The sequence below is a fragment of the Eriocheir sinensis genome, chromosome 56, assembly GCF_024679095.1.
Source record: "Eriocheir sinensis breed Jianghai 21 chromosome 56, ASM2467909v1, whole genome shotgun sequence".
In the NCBI taxonomy this organism is placed as follows: Eukaryota; Metazoa; Arthropoda; class Malacostraca; order Decapoda; family Varunidae; genus Eriocheir; species Eriocheir sinensis.
The window spans coordinates 1,738,709-1,765,507 of record NC_066564.1 but is presented as its reverse complement, the minus strand read 5'-3'; the positions used below and the strand labels follow the sequence as shown (position 1 = coordinate 1,765,507).

The following is a 26,799-nucleotide window of genomic DNA, read 5'->3' as shown; positions in this document are numbered from 1 at the left end:
GTGTTGTCCTCGCCTCGCTCCTTTCACTTACGCACCGCGAAGAAAAATACTTCCTCGCTGATCTTAAATTCTCGCTGCGCCTTCTCTCTTCTCAGCTGACGCTTGTATAATCTTTGTCCACTGTAGATAGTGCGCGTGAGTTGCCTAGCTGCGGGAGAGTGTAAATAAAAGTCCTAAGTTATGTTTGTTTGTTTTTGTATATATGGTGTCTCGTAACGACTACTAAGATATGAAATTATTCGTCTGCATGTATCATGTTCTCAACTTCTCACTGTATAAAACGTTGGCGTCAGAAAACCTTTTAAACAGAAAACCTTCATCTGAGCTCTTTTTCCCTTGCATCCACAGGTAGTTACGCTCGCTACGGGGCCCACTGATCAGCTGTTCGTGGCCCTTGAGAGAGCACAAAAGCGAGGCGGCCCCGTACTAAGCATAACGCGAAGACCTCAATGCGAAGTAATCTCTTATGCTCCGGGGGTGGGTGAAAGTGAGTGTTGTACGACCTATTCCACAGACACACACACATTTTCGATTTGGTGCGACGAGCGATAGGAGCGACACACGCCTCAACAGCACATATCAGGCCCCCGAGTGGAATTATCCGTCCAGCAGTGGTGAGTGTTGGCCTGAGCAGCTGGGGTGTGTACTGCAGGGAGGAGTGAGGGGCGCAACACATACACACCACACACCTCCCTGGCTTGTCCGTCCCGCGCCGCCCACAGAGCGTTGAGGAGCTGACACAGAGGTGAGTTAGCCCTCCTCCACTGCCCTCTAATATTGATCACACGCTCCCTCCTCCTGCACGGCCATTGATATTCGAGGAAACAAAGGATTTAAGGTTGGTCCATGTGTGCGTGTGCCGTGTGGTGTTCCAGTGAGCCCCGTTTTTAAGTATTAAGTTCCTCAGGGAGACTGACAGTTACTCTCTGCATCTGTCACCTGCTCTTCCTGCACCCTTGGCTTCATTGTCAAGACTCAAGGACTTTGCCTTTTTTGCCCCTGCGGACGCCCAAGCAAAATGAGGTCGGGGGAAGCTGCATATAACGTAGTGTTGGGCAAATGTATGCAACAAAGTGAGAGTTTCTTGATAAGGTAGTGAATGGGACTCATCATTCAGTGACAACACCAGCATCCCAGCAATGGATAGTTATAACAGCCGTGGCTCTTAAGTCATTACGGATCCATTGTCTTATTGTTGAAATGGAATTATAAGACTCCTTCCAACACCACTGCAACTCATCCGTCACAAGGCCGAGGGAGGGACGGCAGCGAGAGAGTGCGAGGTGACCCTGTGGCTGCCTCCTTCTGGCGGGATGAAAATGGAGCAACGGTGTGAGCGTTTCAAGTACTAAATGATCGTCACACAGGAATATCACACAGTTTAGGTTGAGTTACGTGCGTGGAGGGCAACGTATGCAGTACTCTCCAATTCCTGGCGTCCTCCTGGCCTAGAATCGCTGCTGCCCTGAGGTACACCAATGTCACAGGTGTCTCGCCAAACTAGGGCAGCTGCTAGTAGCGCTCTGTGTCTTCATTTTGACGTTCTGTAACGGTATTTGCATCGAGGAAGGTCAAATGCGCCGTGTGTTGGCTGTGCTGTTCGAATACACCCACACCCTTTGCGTTTCCCAGACCCCTTCGTCACGTTTCACATTGTTTCGAACTACGCATGTCGTGTTTCCTGCCGTAATCAATAATCGTGTACAAACGCACCTACGTAACATGTCCCATGTACTACCTGGTTGTACACACGCCTCCACGTTGACAGTAACAGAGAATCAGGGAAGGGAGAAGATGGACGCTTTGAGTATGAATGACGAACGTGGAGCTGTCATACACACCAATACACACGACGCAAGGTCTGCCCTGCCCGGAGGTTGCGTCATCGACAGTCCACAGTGCACAAAGCTGGGAAAAGGCTTTGAAGTAAAAATACTGCGTAATGATACAGCTGCCTCTGAACAGTATACATGTGAGATCCGATGGGAGGAAGGGAGGGGGGGCAGCTCGCATCAGGGCAGTGCATCACCAAGGTCGCTGTTGTGGCCCGCCCGCCCGCTGCTTTCAAGGAGGAGGTCAGGGAGGAGTGGTTACGAAAGGCATTTAATTAATCAGCCAGAACCAGTGTCTGGCCCAGATCACACACACACACACACACATACACACACATAGCTTGAGTGAGCCTCAAGGTCAAACTTCCCACCAGGTAAGTAGGCCTTGAGGAGTGTTTCAAGGCTGTCAGAGTCGCGCAGCGCCTCGCCCACTGAAACTCAACCCCAACCTCCTCCCCTTCCCCTAAAAGTGGCCTCCCAACGTTTACTCCGTGTTACAAAACTACGCGATGATGGGTCAGAAAACGCGTGCTAACTAGATCTGGCTGAAGGCGGCAAGGAGTGTGTTGTAAGTGGAAAATCCCCTACCCCAACCTGTTTTGGGGCTCCGGTAAAGAAACTTCACGGCCTTCCGTTCCGCCCTCAAGTGCTCCCATGTCAGGACACAGGAGGAGGGACACGCGTCGCTGAGGCTACAACTGCGTCACTGTTCCACGTCCTCCCACAGCCTGCCTCGCCACATTCCTTTTCAGTCCGTCACATTCTAAAGACGGAGGGTTCGACATACTCGACGGTAACCACTAAAGTAAGGGAGGAAAACAAAAACAAAAGTACCCTCATGAAGCTCTCGCCAGGGTTCACCAAGCTCGGCCGAAAAACTGGAAACGTGATGAAAAACAATGGGTACATGATTTTCTCTTCTAATGCTCTCACCACAGAGACTCCTTGAGCTTTTATAGACTTGCCTTCACCTACATAATATCACTTGCGGCAGCTATCGATAAAAAGATCAAACACAGCAAAAAAAGAAAACAGACCAAGCCTTCACCTGGATGAAAGTCGTCACCCAACCCCGCCTTCCGCATCTAAATCCTCCCATCACTGCCCCGAGTCTGTCCGACGCGCCAGGCATATCACATAACGCGAGGTAATCTTAGTACTGGGGGAGCGAGGTAGGGGGGTAGGGCCGAGGGAGAGAGGAGCATGGGCGTATTAAGTGGCGGGATGTTACTACAAATACTCCCCTCCTATCGTCTTTTCTCTCCCGTTCACGCGTAACCGAAGACAAAGGAGTAGAATACGTTCACCAAACTGTACGCACCCTTCCATTTAGTGCTCATAACAAGGAAAAACCGCTTTGAAAAATTAAGCTTAGGTATTGACTCAAAAAATAGAAACTTAATACATTCATCTTGGTAGTTTTCAATATTTATGGATCAGCTTAATTTTTTATTTTATTTTTATTTTTTATTAGGGGGAGGGGGAGGAGGTAGAGGTGAGTGCTCGTTCAAGATGACACACACACACACACACACACACACCAGACGCAGCGTGACAAGGGACGAGAGACTACAGAAGCGAGGACAAAGCGAGACAATACGACACTGACTTACTTATGATATTGATACAGGGACACCTTTATCATTATTCTTTTCTATTCTTAGTCATTTCCGGGTAATTCCAATCTCTCTCTCTCTCTCTCTCATCCCCCAACTATGAATCTGGTACTGAAATTAAACCTCTCGTGATTACTGGCTTCTGATCCTCTCCTTTGAACAGCTCGTCTTCCCCTGATGCTGGACACGGTGATAGAACCTCGAGTGATTCTTGTAGTTCAGTTTTCCCTTAGCACGATTCGTCTCCATTAAAATACGATGTTTACACAGCGAGTATATCTTGCAGTTCAATCCTCCCTCTGTACAGTTCGTCATCTCTAGAACACGGTGATTAAACCTCGAAAAATTCCTGCAGGTCAGTCCTCCCTCAGAGCAGTTCGTCATCTCTAGAACACTGTGATTAAAGCTTGAAAAATTCCTGCAGTTCAGTGTCCCTCAGAACAGTTCGTCACCATTCCCACAACATTGTTTAAACGTCGATAAATTCTTGGAAGTTCAGTCCTCCTGTCAGCAAAGTTCGTCAACACCTCTAGAGGATGGTGCTTAACTTCGAGTGGTTCTTGCAGTTCAATCCTCCCACAGTATCTAATCGTCACCGCAGCGTTCCGAAATGCACGACAACGACAGTCAAATAAGCATCATTAACGTTGACTTGCTCTTTCCACTCGTCCAGAATATATCAACAATTAAGCTTTAGATGACACGTTTGCCTGAATACCGTCATTTGTATGTGTGTGGGTTAGGGGGGCAGGGGGGGGATAGCATTTAGGCACTGGCAGAAACCGATAAAAGCTATACTCTACTCGTATAGAATATAACGTTGACTTATTCTTTCCACTCGTCCATAATATATTAACAGTTAGGCTTTAGATGACACGTTTGATTGAATACCGTCATTTGTAAGGGGGGGGGGGGGGGGATGGTATTTATGCAGAAACCGATACCGTATATGCAACGTTCTGAGTACGATAATTTGGTAACACTGGTTGTCACTATTCCCTTGGCTACGGTGCATAATAAAGCCCGTATTCTCAGACGTATCGGCACCTCCATTCGCCTGTTTGAAAAGCCTCTCGTAGAAGCTGCTGGACATTTCATGGACTATTTTGTGTCCTAGTGATAGTTTAACACAACCTATGCACCCTGGACTGGATAATCACCCATGAAAACCCGGTTAACCTTCTATGTAGCCTTAGAAAGTAGTCGTAATGGGAGCCGAGACGTTGAGGAATAGGGACCTAAAAGCCTCTAGTGATTATTGGCGTCATCTACCGCTAGGATCAGTTCACCGCCCAGTGCACTTCGCCGTCACGGGTTTCCAAGGCGAGCCCTCCAAGAACACCGTTGATGACTCACACAGGCGCTTCCAATCATGACAGGCAATTCTCTCTCTCTCTCTCTCTCTCTCTCTCTCTCTCTCTCTCTCTCTCTCTCTCTCTCTCTCTCTCTCTCTCTCTCTCTCTCTCTCTCTCTCAGTACGACGCATTCAAAACCTGCCGAATTTTCAGTATATGATCGTGATATCGTAAACACAACACCTGCGCGATTAGTAGGTTATAGTTCGCTCTCTTCTCGCTTCTCGTTCTCTTTCTTCTGTTTCTTCTCCTTCTCTCTCATTATCTACTAAGAACACCACCTGCATACGCGAGCTAACGAGATCATCCATCCAACCAACACCTTTACGACCCGCTTCCATAACACCTGCCGATCCCCCTACGCCACTTCCCCGCCCCCCACACCTGCACCCTGGTTTGCGCCGCGCGAGTCCCGTCCCGCTGCTGCCGCTGGCTAGGTCACGGCGAGTCGAACACCACACAAAGACAATGACGTGTCGCCAGCCCAGCACACGCACCCTTGATATGCCTTGCTGACGCGGTATAGGTTTTCAATGGTGGTGATGGTGATGGTTGTGAAGGTAGTGGTGGTAGTAATAGTAGAGGTAGTGGTGGTAGTAATAGTAATAGTAGTAGCAGTATCGTTTATATATTTATTATCCACCTTATAACATCGTTCTACTTTGATTTCTATAAAATATTTTCACATACGTATATTTGTTCTAATCAGAAGTACAAAGAACTACCTTTGCGGATATGAACGCACAAAAACTTTACTTTAAATCTAATACATCAGACGTGTCACTATCTTTTCAGTATTTATGTATTTTACTAACAAAGAAATCACTAAACTTTAAAGGTGGTGAAATAGAACTACGTAATACACTTCTTACGCCATTATTTGTAACTCATGAAGTTCAATAACCGTAGCAGGTTATGACTTGTAATGTAAGAGTGTCCCATCAATATGGCTGTAGTAATATGGAAAAATATGAAAAAATAAAAATAAAAAGCCGAAGCATGTGGCCAGGAATTGAATTGATGAGTGGCACCCCCATATTAAAGAGCTGCGTATGAGCTTGGGTGTGGTGTGCGATTCAGTGTGTGTGTGTGTGTGTGTGTGTCCTACCTCTTTCTAAGCGGTAAGATACAAACCAGGAATCACAAAAAATATCAAAATTAATCAATTATATAGTTCATTAAAGATAACTGCAAGCTGGTCTAAAAAAAACAGGATACGTCCCTCCCCCGAAAAAAAAAGTCCGTGTCTTGGTATTCCTTTAAAAAAAAATGCGTCATAAACTTTTCCACAAGCTTTGTCCAGAGCCAGCTGGAGGATACTTATGTAATGTCTACCTCGACACGTTCAGATAGGCAATCACGAGCCAGGCAATCACGAGCCGCCTTTACATTCAAGAGAGCCATGGTGTAAACAAGGAGGCGGGTCACGCTGACTACAAGAGACGCGAGTCCCGACACATGTACACACACACACACACACACACACACACACACACGGCGCGCACGTGAACTCCATCACCTGGTCAGCCGCAACTCGCCATACATAGATAAACGCGAGACTCAACAAATATGTCAAGGGTTGAAACCACTTTTGTGCTGCAGTGACTAATGGTGAATCTGGCCAAAACAAACAACGAAATTGGTTGTCACTGAGTTACGCCCACCCCCAAAATCTCTCGATCTCGAGATATCGATCATCCTTCACCCTTTCCCGCCCACTCTATGACCTGACATTGACAAAGCACTGAGTAGGAGCATTCTGGGGATACACAACAGGCAAAAATTAGCTATTCGTGAAGACTTTCCTCCTCCTCCCAGCCACCTCGACAGTTTCCTGCACTCTTACTCAAGGAGAGGTTCCGATATAGACGACTATTGACAAATCTTTGCTTCCTTATCACCAGGTGTTCTTCCGCGCGATAAAGTAATGGATGATTGGTTTTCATTATCAGCAGGAAAGTACATCAACCTTTGTGACGCGACAATGTTTCGTCTGGTTTGCCTTGGTCATTTTTTAAGAACACTTTAGAAGTGAACACTTAGGCTGGTATTACAAGACACTTTGCCATATCACATCAGCCATTTCTAAAGGTCAAAGAGGGGATCAATCGGGTTCTAATGAGTGTTTCTTTAGGTTAATGGTACAGAGGAAGGGTCAGACTACCATCAGGGTCATAAAACTACCCCTGGAAATACCCATAACTCCTACGAAAGCCTTGTCAAATATGTGTTCTTGGGCGGCGAAATGTCTCATAATAGGACCCTTAGCTCCATCATCACAGATACTCACAGATGATAATTCTGGAAGAGGCTCACGCCTGTGACTCCAGTTCTAATTTGTCTATGTGTGGTGGTGATACTGGCCTTATAGTCATACTTTTGTTCTTGTTCCCTCCACACTATCTAAACGTGACTCAAAATGAATAAGAATTTCTGCTGACACTACCCACTCTGGCAGATCGTTCCAAATGTTCACGACCCTGTTTGGGAAAGAGTATTTCCTCATGTCGAGCCTGGTTCTCTTCTTGAAGATGTAAACGAACAGAATAGAAACATAATATAATATATAAAATAAAAATCTAGGTGCTACGTACAGTGTGTGTGTGTGTGTGTGTGTGTGTGTGTGTGTGTTGGATATTTGAACTTAGGCTAACACTCACCACTTATGTAGCAGGGGCTGTGCCATGGGTAGTGCTGTAGGTGTTAACAGCCCCAGGCACGACCCCCGCCTCAGCATCTCTGCTTTGTAAAGAATCTAACCCAATCTAACCTAACCTGACATGACCTGGCCTAACTTAACTAACTCTTAACTGACCTCGACCCCGCTGTCAAGATGCGATAAACTGAAATAAATCCCTCGATCCCTCAACCCCACCATATTTTACGAAATTAATACATCACGAACAAGTGTTTAGCGCCGACAAAGCAATGCGGTAGTGGGTTGTATGTGCTCAAAGGACTTTATAAATTCATAGAGCGAAGGTGTACTGCCCTACCACGGGGGAAAAAGAAACCGTCCCAGCTCACCCTCATTAGCCACACATCATCAACAATAAATTTTAGCCCAAGGATATACTCGAATCAGTCATCTAGAGACATAACGGCAACTAGAAATGGATATTATAGGTAGGGATAAAGGAAGAGGCCTAAGCGCAAGGACTACAGCGATAAATGGACTCTGGTAAACAAGGTGATTACACAACAGGGCCGTCCTCGTTAACGGTCAGTGCTTGACTCACTGGGGCTCATTTTCGTTACTGTCGTGGGCAAATTAATACTCTGGAGGTTCGTTAACACATGTGACGCCGTCTCACTTTATATTACTTACCGACAAACGCGTAGCCTATTAAGGAAGCCCAAGTTCCACGCAGCATATCCACCCCGCACGTGACGAGACCGCCGACTGAACTTTCCCGCGTCTTCCGAGGACACTGATGCCAACCCTTCACTCTTGAAAATTATACAGTCCTAGAAATGGGCAGGTTTTCTTCATAGTGGTTTCATAGTTTTTTTTATGTAGTTTTTATTTTTATATATACATCCATATAATGTAGTTTAATTCAAAAGATTCCCGTTTTCTCAGAGGTACCAACCTTGCCTTGTTAACCTGACATACCTAACCTGACATTACAAGACCTAACTCAACTCTAACCTGACCTGTGCCCCGCTGACAAAATGCGATAAACTGAATCGATATAGCCTACCCCGCTAAGACCGTATTTTAAAAATTTAATATCTCACGATCGAGTGGTCTGCAACGACAAAGCAACAGGTACTATGTGTGCTGTACGTGAATAAAGTACTTAATATATGGCACATACGAGTACCACGGGGAAAAAATAAAATATATACCCTCCCGTGCGCACCCCGCCCGTCAGCCTTCCCATCGTCAGTAAACATCACAAACAATCAAATTCAACACAGGGATATACTCACCTCACTCATCTTGAAACATAATGACGCCTTGAAATATACATTGTAAGTGTCGATAAAAAACGAGACCTAAGAGGAGTGAAGCAATAAGTATATTTAGGGGAAACAAGGCGATTACACAACAGTGTGTCAACACGCAGTTCCCTACTTGACCGAGAGAATACAGAGTGCGGCACAGGTTGTTTGGGACCAGTTCGTGCTCAGGGTATCAATCAGAAAATACACTTTATCAGAAAGACATTATATTCATCTTAGGCGCCCAAATAACACCGAGTACAACGTGAAAACTTAATGAAATGTCTGATAACCAGTGACCACACTGGCTTCCTTTAAGTCCCTATGAATGCTCTTTCAAAGAACTTATATAAGTCACCTTTAAGTCATTAAATAACAAGCAATCAACATATTGAAAGGAAGTAGGAAAATGACACCCAATAGTCAAAAGAGCAGAAATAGAACCCAGGGCTAATGAGTACTTCACCGGGAGAAAGGTGGGAGTGGCCGTGCCGCTCTCAAACCGTCAGTCTTCTAGTCCCGTCAGTTCAATACCGCTGGCCAGTCAGTCACAAGTCTGGAACAATCCTCGACGAGACTCTACAGCCTGCCCTTGGCCCAACGAAACAACCCTCCTGTTAAGCCTGCCTGTGGCCCAAGGAACTCCTGAGGGCGCCCACCACACCTCTTGTTGGTGTGGGGTCGGAGCGCCTGTCCTTGTCCGTGTCAGTGACCTAGAGTTGTCAGTTTATAGGCACTGACAAGTAGCTATTTGTTGCCTGTGACCTGACCCCGCACCTGAAGCTGGACCCGCACTATCACGGGCTTCGACAGGGCATCGCAGGCTGTCCCTGCTTCAGGACTTCTGGGGGCTTCTTAGGTCCCCCAGGCCCCTCACCCTAGGACGGAAAAAAGAAGGAGCTAGAGTGGTAGAGAAAGCCTGTCTGAACCCTCGCTTCCTACAAATCAACAAGAATAACGTTCCGCAGGTCTGGGGGGTTACCTCCAATCCGGACCCGTGGGGGAAAGTCTCTTGTCGTTTGCAGGGGCAAATCGAGACAGAGTTGGAGTCTTGTATTCTATTTTAGTAGTCACGCTGAGCGGAAAGCACAACCGAAGGAGAGATGGACTTTCCCGGTATACAGCGTGAGGACGAGGTGCTGCCTGAGGCTGCCGTCGGCGCAGCTGGAGTGAAGAGCTGAAGAGCAGGCAGGAGAGTGGTGCTGGAGAGCAGGCTGGAGAGGTGTTGTTCGCAGGAGAGCTGGAGGTCAAACCCAACTCTGAAACACTGAGTCCAATCCCGAACCCTGAATGCCTTGCCACCGGTGCACTCATACGCACGCACTTCACGCTTCGAACCGTGACACAGGGCCGCCCTCGTTAAGAACTGTGTCTTGACCGACAGGGGCTTGTCGTGGATAATTCTTACTTTGCAGGAATGTTAACACAATCAGTACCGCCTCACGTTATTCTACTTGCTTACAAATTCGTCTTCTAGTGGCCCAAGTTCCACACAACACTAAACACATGACTAGACCGCCGACTGAATGATATTTCCCGCGTCCTCTGCTGACACTGGTGCCAACCAATCGTGCAGTCCTTGAAAATTATTTGTACAGGTCCTCAAAGTGGGCTGGATTTATTTCATAGTGATTTGATAATACGTATTTTATATATATTTATGATTCAGTATAATGTATTAACGATAGACCGATAGTTTCATTCATATGGTTCCTGTTCTCTCAGGGTTAACAACCTTGTACTTATTACAATGTTTTGACTTTGCCAACGAGCTACATGCACAGTGACATTTGGAATGCAAGTAATGGTGCAGCTGCAGTATGATATAACGTCTTGATATTATTTAATGCCTGAGAAAGCATGTAATTAATGTATTAAATTATGAGGCAATGAAACGTTATTTATAAAAGGGTGGGAGGGGGGATCAAACTTAAATTAAATTTCTGGTTCAGTAAGACATCCATGTTCTGATAGCGTATTGAATAGCCAGGATATATTCGCCTCACTGATTTAGGAACACAATGATGCCTTGAAATTAACTTCGTAAGCATGGATAAAAGAAGGGGCCGATACGTTAGGACTCGAGTGATAAATGTACGTACCTATTCAGATCAACAAAGACGATTCTAAAACAGGGCCGTCCTCTTTAACGAGCTGTGCTTTGACTAGCTGGGGCTTCTTTTCGTTACTGTCGCGGGTAATTATTATTCTGTAGGACTGTTAACACAATAGGCGTACCTAACATCACCGTAGCCGATCCAGGATTCAGTACGTTTCCTAACTAGTAGGAGGTAATGTTATAACTGTATTTCGTAAAGAATCCTTATAACCAAAAACTAAGTAAAATTATGAGTATTATTTTTCTTAAACACAACATTGAATAAACAACAGAACAATAATGTGAAAATACGTATAGCTACAGTTGCCAGATTGTCGTACTCAGAGCAGAGTATTTACCTGTTTCTGACGCCTAACTATTGCCAAGAAACATCAGAATCTAACTCTTCTAACGATAACTATAAATTAGTTTCCTTATTGAAGCCCAGAAGACAGTTTGGGGGTAGGAAGTCGGGAAATATAATCGGCTGCGTACGACAATCTGGCAACGTTGAGGCTGTAGCTCTGAGGCCAGAGGCAGCGCGCACGCTATTTTGTGGGTGTCAGATACCTGCAATAGCATATTTATACTGCGCAAAGCAGGTGATGTCACTTATTGTGACTTCGTGAGCTTTCATATTTATCTATTTGTGTATATTTCATGGAGGCAAAACTTACATTACCTGTTTCATTTTTACTAGTGACCCGAACTGGTGTCTGTTTATCACAACAGAATTTCACTCAAACAAGTAAATCAGACCCCACAGAAATATTACCAGTGTGTGTATGAATGAATACAAAGATAAGTACATACTTTGATTTAACTCTAGGATGTCTCGTGGATCATTAATAAATAAAAACAAAATATCCGGATAGGCTACTCTTTAGCCCGCTACCGGCTTTGGCTGCCAAAAAAGTCCCTCCGCCAAGTTTGTACCCCCCATTTGGTGATTGTTAGGTACGCCTATTCCGTCTGACTTTATCCTACTTACTGACGATTTTTTTTATTTGGCCGAAGTTCCACGTTGCCCCCCCACATGACGCTCACAGCTGAGCCCTTCGAATGGTTAAGTAAATATTATTAACGTTGTAGTTATTTACACAGAAAATTGCCATACCATCGGCTCTTGTTCCATCACATGAGTCGATGACAGACGTGTACATCGTTCATGCATAGACTATGGTTCCTGCCAGTGAGTCACCAGAACCTTGGTGCACAGGGTTCTCTCGCGCGTCTTACAACAACAACAACAACAACAACAACAACTGCCTCTCCCTTCCCTACAGTGCCTAACAACGTGAGGTGGACAGGGTGGCGGTGACTGGCATCGCTGCCAGGCTGGAGGGCTCCTGGACACCCAATTAGTGTGGAAGGACGAGGTATTGTGCTGGATTGTACTCAAGACTCGGAGGTAAACTTGCCAAGCAAACTTGTGACGTAAACTAGTGCACGAATTTCCCTTCGTGCTGGCCGCCGGTCACTCGGGGCGTTCCAGCCCCCTCCTCCTTCTCCAGCTCTGACAACGTCCTCACTGCTTCTGTAATTTAGCATCGTATTTCCTTTATCTTCGTGCACGGTGGCAGGGCTCTGGGGCTTGCTGACTCCTGCAATAAGAATCAAGACCCACTGCTGTTCGGACAGGCCTTTGCTGCGTCCTGGCGAGGAGAGCCGCGCCCCCGCTGTCTCAAGTGCTGCCCCGCTTTTACACAAGCAGAATCTTCCATGAGGATGTGATTTCATTTAGCAAACAGCTGGAGCGAGCCGGTGACAACAGACGCCATCCATTGTCCTCAAATCGTCCATGAGCAGCTTAGTGTTGGGTCAGAGAGTTGTCAAGACCGCTATTGTCATCCCCCTCAGCAGAAAGCCACAAAGGACAAGAGGATATGCTTGTTAAGGTGCGCCACCCACCACGGAGCCCAGAAAACGCCTCATTATAATGAATAATAACACTCATAATACAAACCATTCATAGAAACCCCGAGAGACGGGAAACGAAAGACTGGCTTTAGGAGAGGGACGGTAGGAGCGTTCGGTGAGCGGGGAGCAAAGAAATGATGGATCCTTCAACGCCTCAAGAGTGGGAAAAAAGGTACTCCAGGATGACCAGGACACAATCTTCCAAACAGGAGTAAGGATGTTTAAAAAATGAGAGAAAAGGACGAGTGCTGAAGGTGTCTGAGCACTATGAAGGAGACAGTGGGAGAGACTGCGAGGAGAGGGACATAATGACCAAAAATTGTACAAGAGCCGACACGTGTATGGCCCTGTGTAGAGGAAAGGAGCGGTAAGAATTAACGAAGAAAATGTTTTAATGTAATGCCTGAGTGCAACGTTTAGTGTTTGTCGGACAATCTCATATGAAACAGAAAAAAAGCAAGACCGTTTTCATAACACCGCCATGTTACAACCGAGTCATTTACAGGTTCTTTATTTCGCTCCCCAGACATGGCAGACCGGAGTGAAGGACGGGACGCGAGCAACACCGAGACCTACGACTGTCCGGAGCCACAGCTGGAGGCGACGCAGGACCTGGAGTTGCTGGCACAGGAGATCGCCGAGGCTGCCGTTGAGGAGGAGCGAAAGTTGTCCAGAACGCCCTCACCCTCCCCGCCAGCCTCGCCGCCGCATTCCTTCGAGGAGGCGGAGGCTGCGACGGATGACGAGTCGGACGAAGACGAGTCGGAGGAAGACGAGTCGGAGGAAGACGAGTTGGAAGAAGAGGAGTCGGAGGAAGAAACGGACGATGATGACCTGGAGTGTGACGACGACCTGACACACTTGGAAGAGGAGTCGAGCGAAAATCTGAGGTCAAGCAGCCCCGTCGACGAGGCATCTTGGGTGCTTGTCGATGCCGCAGACGGCGAGGAAAGTAAAACAGAATTTCCAGAACAGAAATTCAGTGTTTACAGAAAATTCTTGGCACGTGGAGACTTGCGTCAGAAACTGGCGGACTTGGGCTTCACTTGTGACGCCGCCCAACAGGCCTCCGCGCCCGCGGCAAACAGCCAACAGGAACCCGACCTTCAAAACCTGGTGGTGTCCTGCTCCGAGTCCATCGTCATCTGTCACCTGCCCCAAGTGAGTGTGGCCTCATTGTCAACTACCTGTACGAGTCTTGCCTGAGGGGCGGGGTGGAGTAAGTGTGTGTGTGTGTGTGTGTGTGTGTGTGTCCTGCATAAAATCATATGTCCTGAGCCTGAAAACCTAAATATTGCATATAAAGACGATATATTGCCTGGAATGCTATCTAACCCTTCGCGTGCCTCAGGAGGGTGACGGAAAGGAGGAAAGTGCCAGTCAGGTGCTCATCAAGAACTCGCCGGACGCGCCCAGGATACCAAGCTGGAGGGGAACCGTCTCGGAGGGCACGGTGAGATTCGGGGAGGGGCAACGTATGGTGACTGTGTGTGTGTGTGTGTGTGTGTGAGAGAGAGAGAGAGAGAGAGAGAGAGAGAGAGAGAGAGAGAGAGAGACCCAAGCCCCAAGCCCAAACCTCAAGCCCTTCGTGTTGCAGGTGTCGGTGGAGGTGGAGCGGCAGGGCGGCCTCGTGGTGGCGGCCGTGACGGTGAGGCATCGCGACCTGCTCTCCGCCCTCACCTCCCTCAGGAGCCTCGTAGCGTCGACAGGTGAGTGATTGGCTGGCAGGTAATGCACGGAAGACAGCGGGAGAGAGAGGGGCTGTTGTGCACATTACCTGGATGTAGGGGAGACAGGATACCATATTAAGTAGATGTAGGATGGATGGGGCTGGATTACCCGCTAGCGCTACAACATCAAAAGAAAAAAGGATGAGATGTTAGAAGATTAACTGTATTTTAACGTAAACTATAGATTATAAATAAAAAAAAAAGTAATGTTTGAAGCAGAACCTGAATACTTGTAATTAGTTTCAAGTAAATACAACCTTACTATTCTGTTTACGCTCGAACCAAAATAAAAAGGTGATTACTTACACTTGTACATACTTATATTTGTGAAATCTTAATTAACTTAGACTCTGACTCAAAAACAGCCAATTGTACCTGAACCCGAGCCTGATGGGAGGAGGCTGGGGGGAGAAAGAGAGAGAGAAAGGAGAGGAGAGAGGAGGATGAGGGAAGGAGCCGCAGAGGGAGAGGAGAAGACTATTTTTCCCCCAGTTAATTCAGCTTCATTGTTGGGTAATCATGGCAGGGTAAACACTCCCTCTCGCTATGATCAGCTGGCAAATAGCTTCATTAGAATTTTAAACCGAGTGAAATTAGAGCAGGGAAATTAATCGCGTTTCAGGCCACCGAGCATCTCACTTGATTTTGAGCCCTCGTTGCCCCGGCCGTAAAGGTGATTCTCCCTCTTAGGCACCGGAGGAATTTTACGGCAATTTAGACCTAGCGTGGGAAGGTCAGAGGGACGAGTTTTCCCGCTGCGGACGCCTCAAAGCCCCCATCCAATCAATTAAGGCTCGATATCGTCTCAAGTCGTGAGCAATTTGACGTAGCAAACATAATTTTTTGACTCAATTGACAGTTGCATCATCATCGTTAGCGCCGGCAACACGAAACGCCAATCTGGGTGACGGAAATTAAAAACATGTCTAGATGAAACCCCAAAAGTCGAGTTTACATTCCACATCACTCAGTTTGGGAAGAATATCGATTTTCTGGCCAGTCTTCTTGACACGGGAGGGTATAGTGGTGGTGGTGATGGTGGTAGTGATGGTGGTGATGGTGTGATGGTACTCGTTGTGGTGATGGAGTAAGAAACGAACAACAACTACGCCTTGTATACGATATTGCGCACCCTTCTATACCGTACACACACACACACACACACACACACACACACACACACACACACACACACAGTTAAGAGACGCACACGCTGATGGCAACACGGGCCTGGCACTCAGAAACCCTTGGCACCTTCTGGCACCCGTCACCACAGCTCCAGTGCGGCTGCAAATTGCGTCTTCTGAGGAGGAAGTGTGGAAGGAGGAGGAGGAGGAGGAGGGGAAGGAGGGAGAGGGAGGAATAAAGGATGGCAGAGGAGAATGAGAAGGTACGGCCCGGGTGGAGGTATGAAAGATTTTATAGAGGAAACTGAAGAAGAAAAGGACTGAAAAAGGAAAATTCACTTCGACATTTACATTCAAAAGTCAAGTAGGTAAATAGTTACAGGGACGATTGATAGGCCAAAAAGCAACTGACAGACAAATAGACATTCACATATACTTACATACGTACATAACATACACATATACATACATATATACATTGTTTAACGTCTGACCTTACTACTACTTCAGATCGAGGGAGAAGGAACTTAGTGTCCATCAGTGCCTCTAAAACTTAATTTCTTTTTTAATACCACGACATAACCTTCCAAACATCCATCACATTTTTTTCCGATAAGACACAGCTTCCCCCCTTTTTCTACATTAAACTCTTCTTGTCTGTGTTAACTCAAAATCATAACTGGAACCCTTTTATACATACATATATACATACATACATACGTTCCAATAACTTTCCAGTCTTCTTTAACAAATAGTTTCGTGTTTATCTCCTCACTCCCGGACCTTGTGTGATATTATTGCACGTAAGAATGACTCATATTCTGGACCAGGTGTGTAGATCCTTTATCTGTATACGGACGACACGGCTTCTTATTTGAATCACCAAGGGAACATCTCAAGAGCCTTGTTATTGTTGCTTTCATAAAATCCTTCACTGTAAGATGCAAAACTCATATTCTCAGATCCTTTGTAGGAGAAAATAATAGCGACGGAGGTCTGTCCAGCGAGCAGAGTCTTCCATTCAAACGTTCGTTCATGCAGCATCAAATTTCTGGTCATCTTTCTACCCCGGGATGCGTGACGTCACTCCCGCATCTCGTCTTCAGTCAAGGGTACCAAAATATTTTTCGAACCTGAGCTAAGTTTGCCTTTTCATATTAGTAAATATTCTGCGAGTCGGACAACACGGGGGCGCTGGCTGCTCGGCGACGGCCCTTCACGAGCGTATTGTTGGGCCGGCAAAGGACGCAAGCACTGACGGAGAATTAGTTTATGCTCAGTGGCTACACAATGCTTGGCCGCCCCCATGCTGATCTATTATGTGTGTGTTTGTGCTTCCCGTGGACCGGGCAGGCTCGAGGCATTGCTTTGCGTTACATATTTAGCATTCCACATATTGACGTGAGCGACCTGTCAGGTGCACGCTCACTCTCCGGGCTGGCAACGTAGCATGGCAGGTGTCTCCAGGTGTTCCTCCACGCCGTGATTGCCAGGCTGTTTGGTTGTAGTCGATAGGGAGAGAAATAGGTTCTTTATCTCTTCCACTTCACCTTCTTGTTCTTGCTCTTGTTCTTTTGGTTCTTGTTCTACTTCTTGTTATTGTTCTTCTTTTTCTACTTGTTCTTCCTGTTCTTGTTGTTCTTTTTCTTCTTGTTCTTCTTGCTCTTCTTGTTCTTCTTCTTCTACTTCTTCTACTTCTTCTTCTTCTTCTTCTTCTTCTTCTTCTTCTTCCTTCCTCTTCTTCCTTCCTCTTCTTCTTCTACCTCGTGTTTGAGTGGCTTGATACCCGCGCTGGCTTCCTTGGTCCCTCCTCTGTTACCCAAACTCTTCCTGTTAATCAAAGAGGCTCACCGGCTTTGCTCTGTTCTACAGGTCTTGTGTCCTATGCTGACGTGGACGTGCCAAGCCTGCTGGCCCGTGCCGCCTGATGACTCCAGCCTTGCCTCCCTGCTGCATGTGTCCCCCTGCCCCTGGCCAGCCTGTAACTCCACCTACAGCCTCACACACGGGAGTTGTGATGCCTTATTATCGTCGTCAGTCAATCAGTCTTTCCGCAGTACCGTCACCCGCTCGGCGACCCCAGACCCGTGGAGTGTTGGTGCCGGCGCTCGACCAAGTATTATCCAGCGGCACTCATCCCGCCGTGGCAGTCAGCTTCCTCTTCGGTGCCAAATGTGCCTTCACTTATCACTTAATTAATATATCTAATTTGTGTGTACTATATATGCAGTTTTTTTTTTGTCATTATACCAGTTGTTAGTCATCAAGAAGAAGCACTGACTCTTTAGTTATTTTTTCCGTATTGAAAGTAAGATTTGAGGCGCTACAGGGCGCCAGGCGGCTGCCACCATCACAGTCTAGGCACCGTGGGCATGGTGCACCAGGGCCACGTCTATATCCTTTTTCCGGCGAATAATGAAAAAAAATATCTCTTTCGGATGTGTTCGTATACTCGATCGTGTACGGGATAAGTTTTCTTCTGTGTACAAAAAAAGTCTAAGCTATTATGTCTTTGTTTTTAATTTGACATAATGATAAGGCAGTTATATCAAGCCACTCCTTGCTGAATGTAAATACCTGCAGGAAAGGAGCGGAGGCATTAATCGTAATTTATAAACCTGAACATCAGCTTTCGACTTGCAGTTCAGTTCATTACTGTCGTTGTTAACATTGTTTCGCTATTATAATCACGTCGGCATGTATGGGAGGTGTTCTTGTGTCAACACATTTCAGGGCCACGGCGGCAGCCTCAGTGCCTGTGCGGGGGCGTGGGCACACCCATGTATACTGCCTCCTTGTTCCGCTCCTCAGGCTTCGCCGCGCCATCACTGCCGCCAACATATCACGTGTAATAATGCCGCATCCCAACCAAGGGACTCTATCAGACGTATTTATTGTTCATAGTTTAAGAGGTTGGCAATCAAAAGACGGCATACTTGCTCAACGATAGGCACACTTTTTCGCTCCAAGGGCAATGTGTGTGCGACAATAGGTTGTAAACCAAGACAAGTCGATGTAAGCTGTGAAAAAGTCATTTGATGAAAATAGATTAGGTTTATGTTGTTGGAATTCAGTAATAAGTGACTGAGTTCAGTGCCCGCTTTCTCTATCATGAAGGCGCATGTAATTTTAATCATGAAATTAGATTTCGATAACGGATGCATTATTCCTCTGCTATGTCTTTCATATTAAGTTACTGTACTTAGAGTACTTAAGGATGCTTTTATTGTCCATTTTAACTTTTTTTTCGCATAACAAACCCGAAATTTTGCAAGAATAATATATTTTTAACAAATTTTAATTGAACCCCAAGTAATTTTTTTTTCATGTTCGTGTTAAATTATCACAATTTCAAGGTGTGTAAGATTGTAAAAAGGGATGGATCATCAGTAATACGTTGAGGAATCTATCAAAGCAAAGTTAACTCATATTTCTCCCAGAAACTGATGAATCCCTTCACAAAGTGAGCGTTAAACCGCCGTTTGTGGTGCACCGTAATCACCAACAGTCTGCAGCAGAGCCTTGATGGGGTACTCGGTCCCCTTGATGAGCTCCAGGCCACCTACGGACACGGGGTCGTTGGTGATCTTATCTGCCATTGACGCTATCGCCGAGGCTCTGTATCAGTACCCTGGCTGCTGTGATTCTAAACTCTCCACATATCAGGCCAAGGAGATCAATGCCTCCTTGTCTCAAGCCAACAAGCAGCCTGACTTGTTGACCGAATATCACTTTTGCCTCTTATTTTCTAGTTTCGTGTATTCAGACGAAACCCAAATCATCTGTGCCACTTGAGCACAAGATTAGAGTTGTTAAATGTTTTCGTGCTTAAATCCAGTGTCATTGTGTTGTCCGGTGAGGAACTTCGGTATAATAAACTACTCAACATTCTAGAGGTGAAATTACAGTGATGACTTTATATTGTACTTTTACCATAAGACATTTATTACGAATAAGACCTGTGCAGTCTTGTCTTACCTTCAGAAACACGATGTTTTCAGATTAACTATAATAGTTAATGACTGCACAAGTCGCCCGTGTGTCGGTCTGTTTTCCCGACACACTGATGGGTCAGCAACACCGACCTTTTCTACTCTTTTTGCTTTATTAAGACTCATTTCCTTTCCTTGTTGACATCTCGTCGCTTTCTTCCAGATGTACTTTTACACTTTCTTCAGTCGCTGTGCCTTTTGCTACGGCAAATAACTTGTAAATTGTAAAAATCATAACAAAAATAATATATTTTATGAGAATAAAAATACGAAAATTCCCTGTTGCTCCTTTCATTTCAATGTCCACGTTATTTATTCCTTTAAGGCATAGTAGAGAATAAGTCAATGTCTAAACTCCGTAAAAAGGCAAAAAGTATACCTGTGACAGTTTTCACACTCACGCATGAACATTTGATGAGAAGAAACACTGAGGCGGCTCTGAGGGGCACTGAAGGGTTGCCCACTGATCAAGGAAGATCTCGCGACGCAGCGACGAAGCCTTCGGACCAAGGACAGGGAGGAGTTATTCTCTTCATGTGACTCTTGGCTTCAATGTGGTTTCCCTTCCAGATATCACGTATTGTTCATTCACACTCCAAGAATGCTCCACCGTAGTGGAAGATTTAGTCTTTATGCAGTTAGTGGCAACAAATTAAATTCGAGATAAGACATTTCAAGAAAGTATTGACAGGAGAATAATATCTGTTGAAGAGGAGGAGAGGCTGAGAAGAATAGTATCTGTTAAATCTGCAAAAGAGGTAAGAAGACCATTTATATAGTGTAAGGTGACAATTCCATGTGTTTGTAACCTTCAGTCCATCTTTCAGTCCTTCAGTCCGTTCTTCAGTCCTCTTTCAGTAAATATTCTGATTGTCACTTTATTTCATCATACTGGTTTATGTTTGCTTAATAATCCTCTCAGTCTGCTGGACCTCATTTATAGTAATTGTCTATATTCTGTTTCTATTCCTATTTTATTCGTAGCCTACTTATGTTCTACTTCTATTCTACCTCCACTCTATTCTTTTCTTTTTATTCTACTACTTTTTTCATTTATTTTCCTTTATTCTACTCCTATTCTTTTCTTTTTATTCTACGTCTATTCTTCTATTTCTATTCTACTTCTTTTATGATCGTATTTTTTTTCCTATTCTACTTCCGTTCTATTCTCTTCCTATCGTACTTTTATTCCTATTCTGTTTCTTTTCTATTATATTGTTTTGTACTGTATTGTATTGTATTCTACTTGTTCCTTGTTATTTCTATTTCTCTGTTTTAGGAATTTGTAGCGTGCTGTGTGTGTACTTATTTGGGTGTACCTATTGCAGAGTGTTTCATAATGGCAGTAACAACATCATAACAATAATAATGGCATAATAACAATAATTATGGTAATATAATAATAACAAAACCCTGCAATCCATCCTTTATTGATTCATAAATAGTTGTGACGTCAAAAAGTGGTGCCAGAACAGCGTTACAATCTTGACAAAACATTCCTCAGACGTTTCTTTAAGAGGAAAATTTGATTAGGCTGAATGAATATGTAGAAAAATCAAAGCATATTCCCGTGACACAAATTCAGTAGATAAGGTTCAGTTGAGATCAGTTGAAGGTACTTTGGGGAGGTAGCCTTTGCAACGGCCCCCTTTTTCTCTTGCTTGTCTATTCTCTTGTCTATTCCTCTCGTCTGTTCCTCTTGTCTATTCTTCTTGTCTATCCTTGGGTGGTTGTAGTCCGTTGCTTTTCCCTTTTTTTCCGGAACTCATACAAAACCCGTTTCACTTGAAGATTGACAGATATATGAGGCAAGGGAAGACAGGTGGATATAAAGCAAGGGAAGACAGGTGGATATAAGGCAAGGGAAGACAAGTGGATATAAGGCAAGGGAAGACAAGTGGATATAAAGCAAGGGCAGATAGACAGATATGAGGCAAGGGAAGACAGGTGGATATAAGGCAATTTAGGGAAGACAGGTGGATATAAGGCAAGGGAAGACAGGCATGGGCAGGGTGTCACTTGTAAACAGTCTGGCAACGCTGTGCATGGCTGACAAGTGACAACACACTCCCCGCCCGCCGCCCGCACACCGCCGCCGCCTTCCTCCTCCTGCCGCCGCTGCCGCCCTACTGCCCGGGGACCATGGTAGGGGTACAGGTTACATAGGAGGTGCAGTGCAAATTCAGTATCCTATCCCATATCTAGGGTGTACCGTACCTTCTTGACGTAACGGTACAGCACTGTTCTAAAGTTACGCAACAGTATAAGTGAGGGTTAATCTAGTAGTTAGGAAAGTCACATAATACTGAAAAGGAAAGTGTGTGAATAGGATAGAATAACGAGAGGAGGAGAACTAAGAAGCGATACTACAAACTATTAAGTTTCGTGAAAATGTTGCACCATGTAATGATAGCCCATAACAATACAGAGTAAATGCACACTCAGCATAGATCCTAGGACTAGAAACAAAAATTTCTTAAGCAAAAAACCTTGAAAACTGTCCGAAGTCAACCCGGTTGACGGTGATTGTTTCGAGTTTTGTTAGGATAAGTCAAGTTTAGGGCATCTTCAATTTATTTCATTTGCAATGGCATGTAGCATTGTGGGAGTGAGTCTATCAGTTTTGAGGGCAAAAGGCATAGGAACAACCCTAGGTTGAAAGTGAAGAGATAGATTATAAAGCATCAGTAGAACGGAAAAGGAAGGGATGATTGGCCTGTTTATATTCATATACCTACGTATATGTCGTTTAATTATTCATTGCAAGTATATGCTCTTGTGTTTCCTCAGGGGTGTTTTATAAATAATTCATTATTTCTAGTGGCTAGAAATGTACTTTCAGTAAGCTCATGTTATAATGATTGAGTGATTGATTGATAGTTTATTGTTGCAGGTAAACAACAAGGGAGAAGGGAGGAACATGATCAGTATACAATAAATCACTTTACGCTAAATTTTGGAGAAACGTCCTTATCATATACCAAGGGTTGACTGTATCTCTAAGCAAATCTTTACATGTTTTATAGATACTGTCATCTTTAGCTAACATTTTTGCTCAGTGATATTTCACTGTTGGTCACTTTGACTTTATATCATCCTTATCTCCCTCCTCACATTTTCCTAAACTTTGCAGTGCTGTAGTTTCAATTGAGTGTGGCCTGCAGGACTTGCATACTTCATATTTTAATATAATACTACTTTCAGGGTCTTCTTTCCCTTCTGAGGAAACTTAAGTCTGCCCCAGACCAGGAGTTGCGTCTCCTGCTGCTTGGGCTTGACAATGCAGGGAAAACAACACTACTTAAGAAGTTAGCATCAGAGGACATAACTCAGACAACTCCCACTCAGGGGTTTAATATCAAGTCTGTCCAGTCAGATGGCTTCAAGCTCAATGTGTGGGACATTGGTGGCCAGCGGAAAATTCGTCCCTACTGGAGGAACTACTTTGAAAATACTGATGTCTTGGTAAGCTGAAGATAAACATTCTGAAATTCAATATCACATTTATAATATTGCTTCAAGCATTAGTTTTGCCATTATGTTTAGGAAGAAACATTTAAAAAAAAATCAATGTATCATTACTGAATTACCTCAAAGAAAAAGGCTATTGTAACTAACTTCTGCACTCTTTTGAAAAAGATTTTTGAAAGTGTCATAATACATTTTGATTCAGTGCATATTTTTCAGATATACGTAATTGACAGTGGTGATCGAAAACGTTTTGAAGAAACAGGTCAAGAACTTGGAGAAATTCTTAGTGAAGAAAAACTAGCAGGTACTGATGGTTTCACTTAACAGTTTGTATATTTCTTGTTTTTGACTTATGAGATAGATTGTTCCATGGCATGATATAGAAAAGAAATGGGATGAATTCAAATATGATTATTGATGAAGTAAGCTGTTTCCTTTACTGTAAAAAACAAAAAATCTTCTCTTTCCTCAGGAGTTCCAGTCCTGATATTTGCCAATAAGCAAGACCTCTTCAATGCTGCTCCAGCCTCTGAGATAGCCGAGGGCCTGCAGCTGCATACCATTAGGGATCGCACCTGGCAAATCCAGGCCTGCTCAGCAACCTCTGGCGAGGGAGTCAAGGTTAGTCATTTAGTGCAGCCAGAATACTGTAGGTATTGTAGACATGGGTCAGCCATTATTATATTAAACACAAGGTTCACAAAGCAGGATAAATGCCAGAATTAATGAATTATGGAACCATTCCTTCTTTAGACTGAAAGGAGCTGGTTGACACTTTTTGTGGGTCTGGGCAGCAGTGATGTCTCTTTCACGGAGCAATATGACGTCCCCTAACCGAATATTTTTGCTACTCTTTCTTCCTGTTAAGCTTGAATTTAGGTGCCATTGCTAATATTGAAGCCATTTTAACTTACCACCCAGAGTACTAGAAATGAAGTAATTAGTGATGACAATATAGGAAGAGACAGTAAGATTTAGAGAATGTCTGGAAATTGCAAAAGAAAGAGGTCATAAAATGTGTTATGTAAATCTAAGAGAATGAATAGGTTAGTCAAAGTGAGGGAGAAATATTTCAATGCAGGAAAGTATAATCGCCAATGCTGAGCAATTCAGTTTAAATATGTAGAAACAAAAAAAGTGTCGTCTGTATATCCTCATGCCTTTGACTTGAACTCTTTCAAAATGGGAGCATCAAGACATCTCCCCATCTGAAACTGACCTCTTCTGGCCTCTTGTACTGACTTAGCAGGCTTTTTGTTTCCTGTTTTGGCTGCCCTTAAGCTGCTTCCATTGAAAAAATAATCACATGGTTTCAGTGCTCATCTTCATCCCACTGGCCCTTGAGCCTGTCACAGATAATAGCCCATTACCCTGGGACTCAGGGTCAGTGTGACATCCTAAGTATGTACATTATTTCTCAATGTCTTAATATAGGATGTTTTTACATCCTTTTTTGGGGAGAGGAAAACAACCAACTTGGAACCTAACGCTCCCTCATCTCGTATTCGTTTGCTTTGTATTGAAAAACTTGTGTAATTTTTCAAAATACTATCATTGTCTGTAAGAATCTTTAGGAAACTAGCCCATATGTGCTGTAAGTCTTACCTGTAAGCTTTTATGAAAGAATTTTAATCTACAGCAGAATACTTCTCATCTAGACAGTAAATTTACATTCTTTGGTGCCCAGTATTCTTTCATAGATTGTTGTCTTTGTGTGAAGTGCCTCCCTTTGAGCATGCTTCTATTTTATGTAATTGTCCTGAAATAATGAATAATCTCATAAACAGCTGATCTATATTTATTGCTACTTTTTCTCAGGATGGCCTTGATTGGGTTTGCAAGAATCTGAAGAAAAAGTAAGCTCCTAGTCAGTAGGATCTTCAGCACAGCATATTCCGTCCATTGACCACTGCCCCATCTCCTGTGGGAGGAGGCGTGGCTGTTGCTTCAGGGAGCGTCTGCACCAAAAATATTTTGTTCTAGTCTTGACCAAAGAAAAATAATTCTAGTCATTTTCAGTCATGTCGTCTTATTTATGTATCAACTCACTCTTATTTTACATAACTACACATTTTATTTTTTATATTGTCCCTGAAAAAACATACGGTGATACATCACACGATATGTTTGTCTAATATATATATTATTTTCATAATTCATAGTATGAAGGATTTATTGATTGCTTTACTAACATTTTCTCGAGATTGTGTATTAGAACATTTTAAACTAATATCTGTTGCAATTTTTAAATAATTTTTTTTATCCATTTAAATGTAAAAATATATGGGTTGTTTTCTGAGCCATGCCCTGAAGCTGTCACCACCAATGTTTAAGTTTTACTTAGGAAAGCTTTGCAAATGATATGCTGGTTCTGCAATGATAAATGTTATGTAGATTATTCAATCCAAAATTATTATTATTTGTAGCATTAATGCTTTAAAAGTATATTTGATTAAAGATGCAAAATCATTACCAGAAGTTTGGTAATGCAAGAATAGCCTCATAAATATATATACCATGTGAATTTTTACTTTAAACTTTATGCTACCACCACACAGAAAGCAGGCAACATAGCCCATCTTTTTGCATTCAGATTTCACAGCAGTCAAAATGTACCAATTTTAAAACTACAATTGAGCATCATTGTTATCATATCTACATTTGTGGCAGCATCTTTATGCCCTTTATAGAGGACTAACAATGACCACACTTTATGCAAACAGCACCTGTGGCAGCAAATAAACACTGCATTATAGAACTCAGACAACTGAATCTTCAGCACATATTACATAATACTCCGGAGCCACTTCTTGCAAAATTTATAATATATTCATTTAGAGCAATAATTCAAGTACAGTTCCAAATTCACAGATGAACCTTTTACTCACAGGAATCCTAGCAACCACAGTCCACTGTACAGAGAAGTGCCTCCAGCTGCCATGAACCTCACTCTTACTTAGCAATAGGCACCATCCACGGCATATTCTGCCTCCACCTATGATGTCATTAAACCTCTTGATTCTGCAGTTGGTGCAGTCTACTAAAATATATAACTGTTTAAAAGTCATTTGACATTTGAGGTGATGGATGTTTTGGTACCATTTAATAGTGGATTTGTAATGTTGCTTTAGTGCAGTCTGAGATTTGAATTTGAGTTAATATTGAGTTATGAAATCAATCATTGTTTTCCATCATAATCAGTTGCAATGGCTTTATGTTATGCTGGTTAATTCCATAAACGTTCTATGAGATTGTCATATACTTACTTTACTATGTTTGGGGAAAGGTTTACGATGATAGTGAGGTCAATTACAACAATTTTCTTGCAGTAATGATGTTTAGTGGTGGTGACAACGCAGCTGTGGATGGTGTTAAGGGATTGCATGGAGAATGATCTTTTTCTCTGCAGACTTGATCTTAGTTTTGTGTTAATAGTTATCACTAAATTGAGACAGTTCCAGTATTATTTGCTAGTTTGAAACAAGGCTTTTAGTTTCATTAATTTCAGTTTCCATAATTGCTGTCTTATGGCATTGAAAAGACAGTATAACTTTTTTTCTTACTTATCATTCAGGCAGACTTTGTAAATTTAAGATAATTATATAGGGATGTTTGCAAGATTATGTAAGGAAAGCAGAAAAATGAAGTATGAAGTCTTACTCATCGCTGATCAAATGTAAGAAAGCCAGACAATGAAGCAGGAAAGATGC

At 43.8% G+C, this 26,799-nt stretch overlaps 2 protein-coding genes across 4 annotated transcripts; both read left to right on the top strand.

Moving 5' to 3' along the window:
• Positions 1-445: 445 nt before the first annotated feature.
• On the top strand, positions 446-19,896 carry LOC126984163 (uncharacterized). Of its 3 annotated transcripts, none has more exons than XM_050837571.1 (5): positions 446-614; positions 13,296-13,930; positions 14,121-14,222; positions 14,367-14,478; positions 17,499-19,896. In XM_050837571.1, the coding sequence occupies exons 1-5, from the start codon at positions 467-469 to the stop codon at positions 17,552-17,554; spliced, it is 1,053 nt and encodes a 350-aa protein (XP_050693528.1). In that variant the 5' UTR covers positions 446-466; the 3' UTR covers positions 17,555-19,896. The 3 variants fall into 3 exon arrangements, with proteins under 3 accessions (XP_050693528.1, XP_050693529.1, XP_050693530.1); XM_050837572.1 differs by having other exon boundaries at positions 578-745; XM_050837573.1 differs by lacking the exon at positions 446-614 and adding an exon at positions 679-838.
• A 1,740-nt stretch (positions 19,897-21,636) lies between these two features.
• LOC126984162 (ADP-ribosylation factor-like protein 3) lies at positions 21,637-25,107 on the top strand. The gene is made up of 5 exons (XM_050837570.1): positions 21,637-21,763; positions 22,823-23,083; positions 23,306-23,393; positions 23,562-23,710; positions 24,908-25,107. Exons 1-5 carry the CDS (start codon positions 21,761-21,763, stop codon positions 24,947-24,949), a joined length of 543 nt encoding a protein of 180 aa, XP_050693527.1. The 5' UTR covers positions 21,637-21,760; the 3' UTR covers positions 24,950-25,107.
• Positions 25,108-26,799: the final 1,692 nt, after the last annotated feature.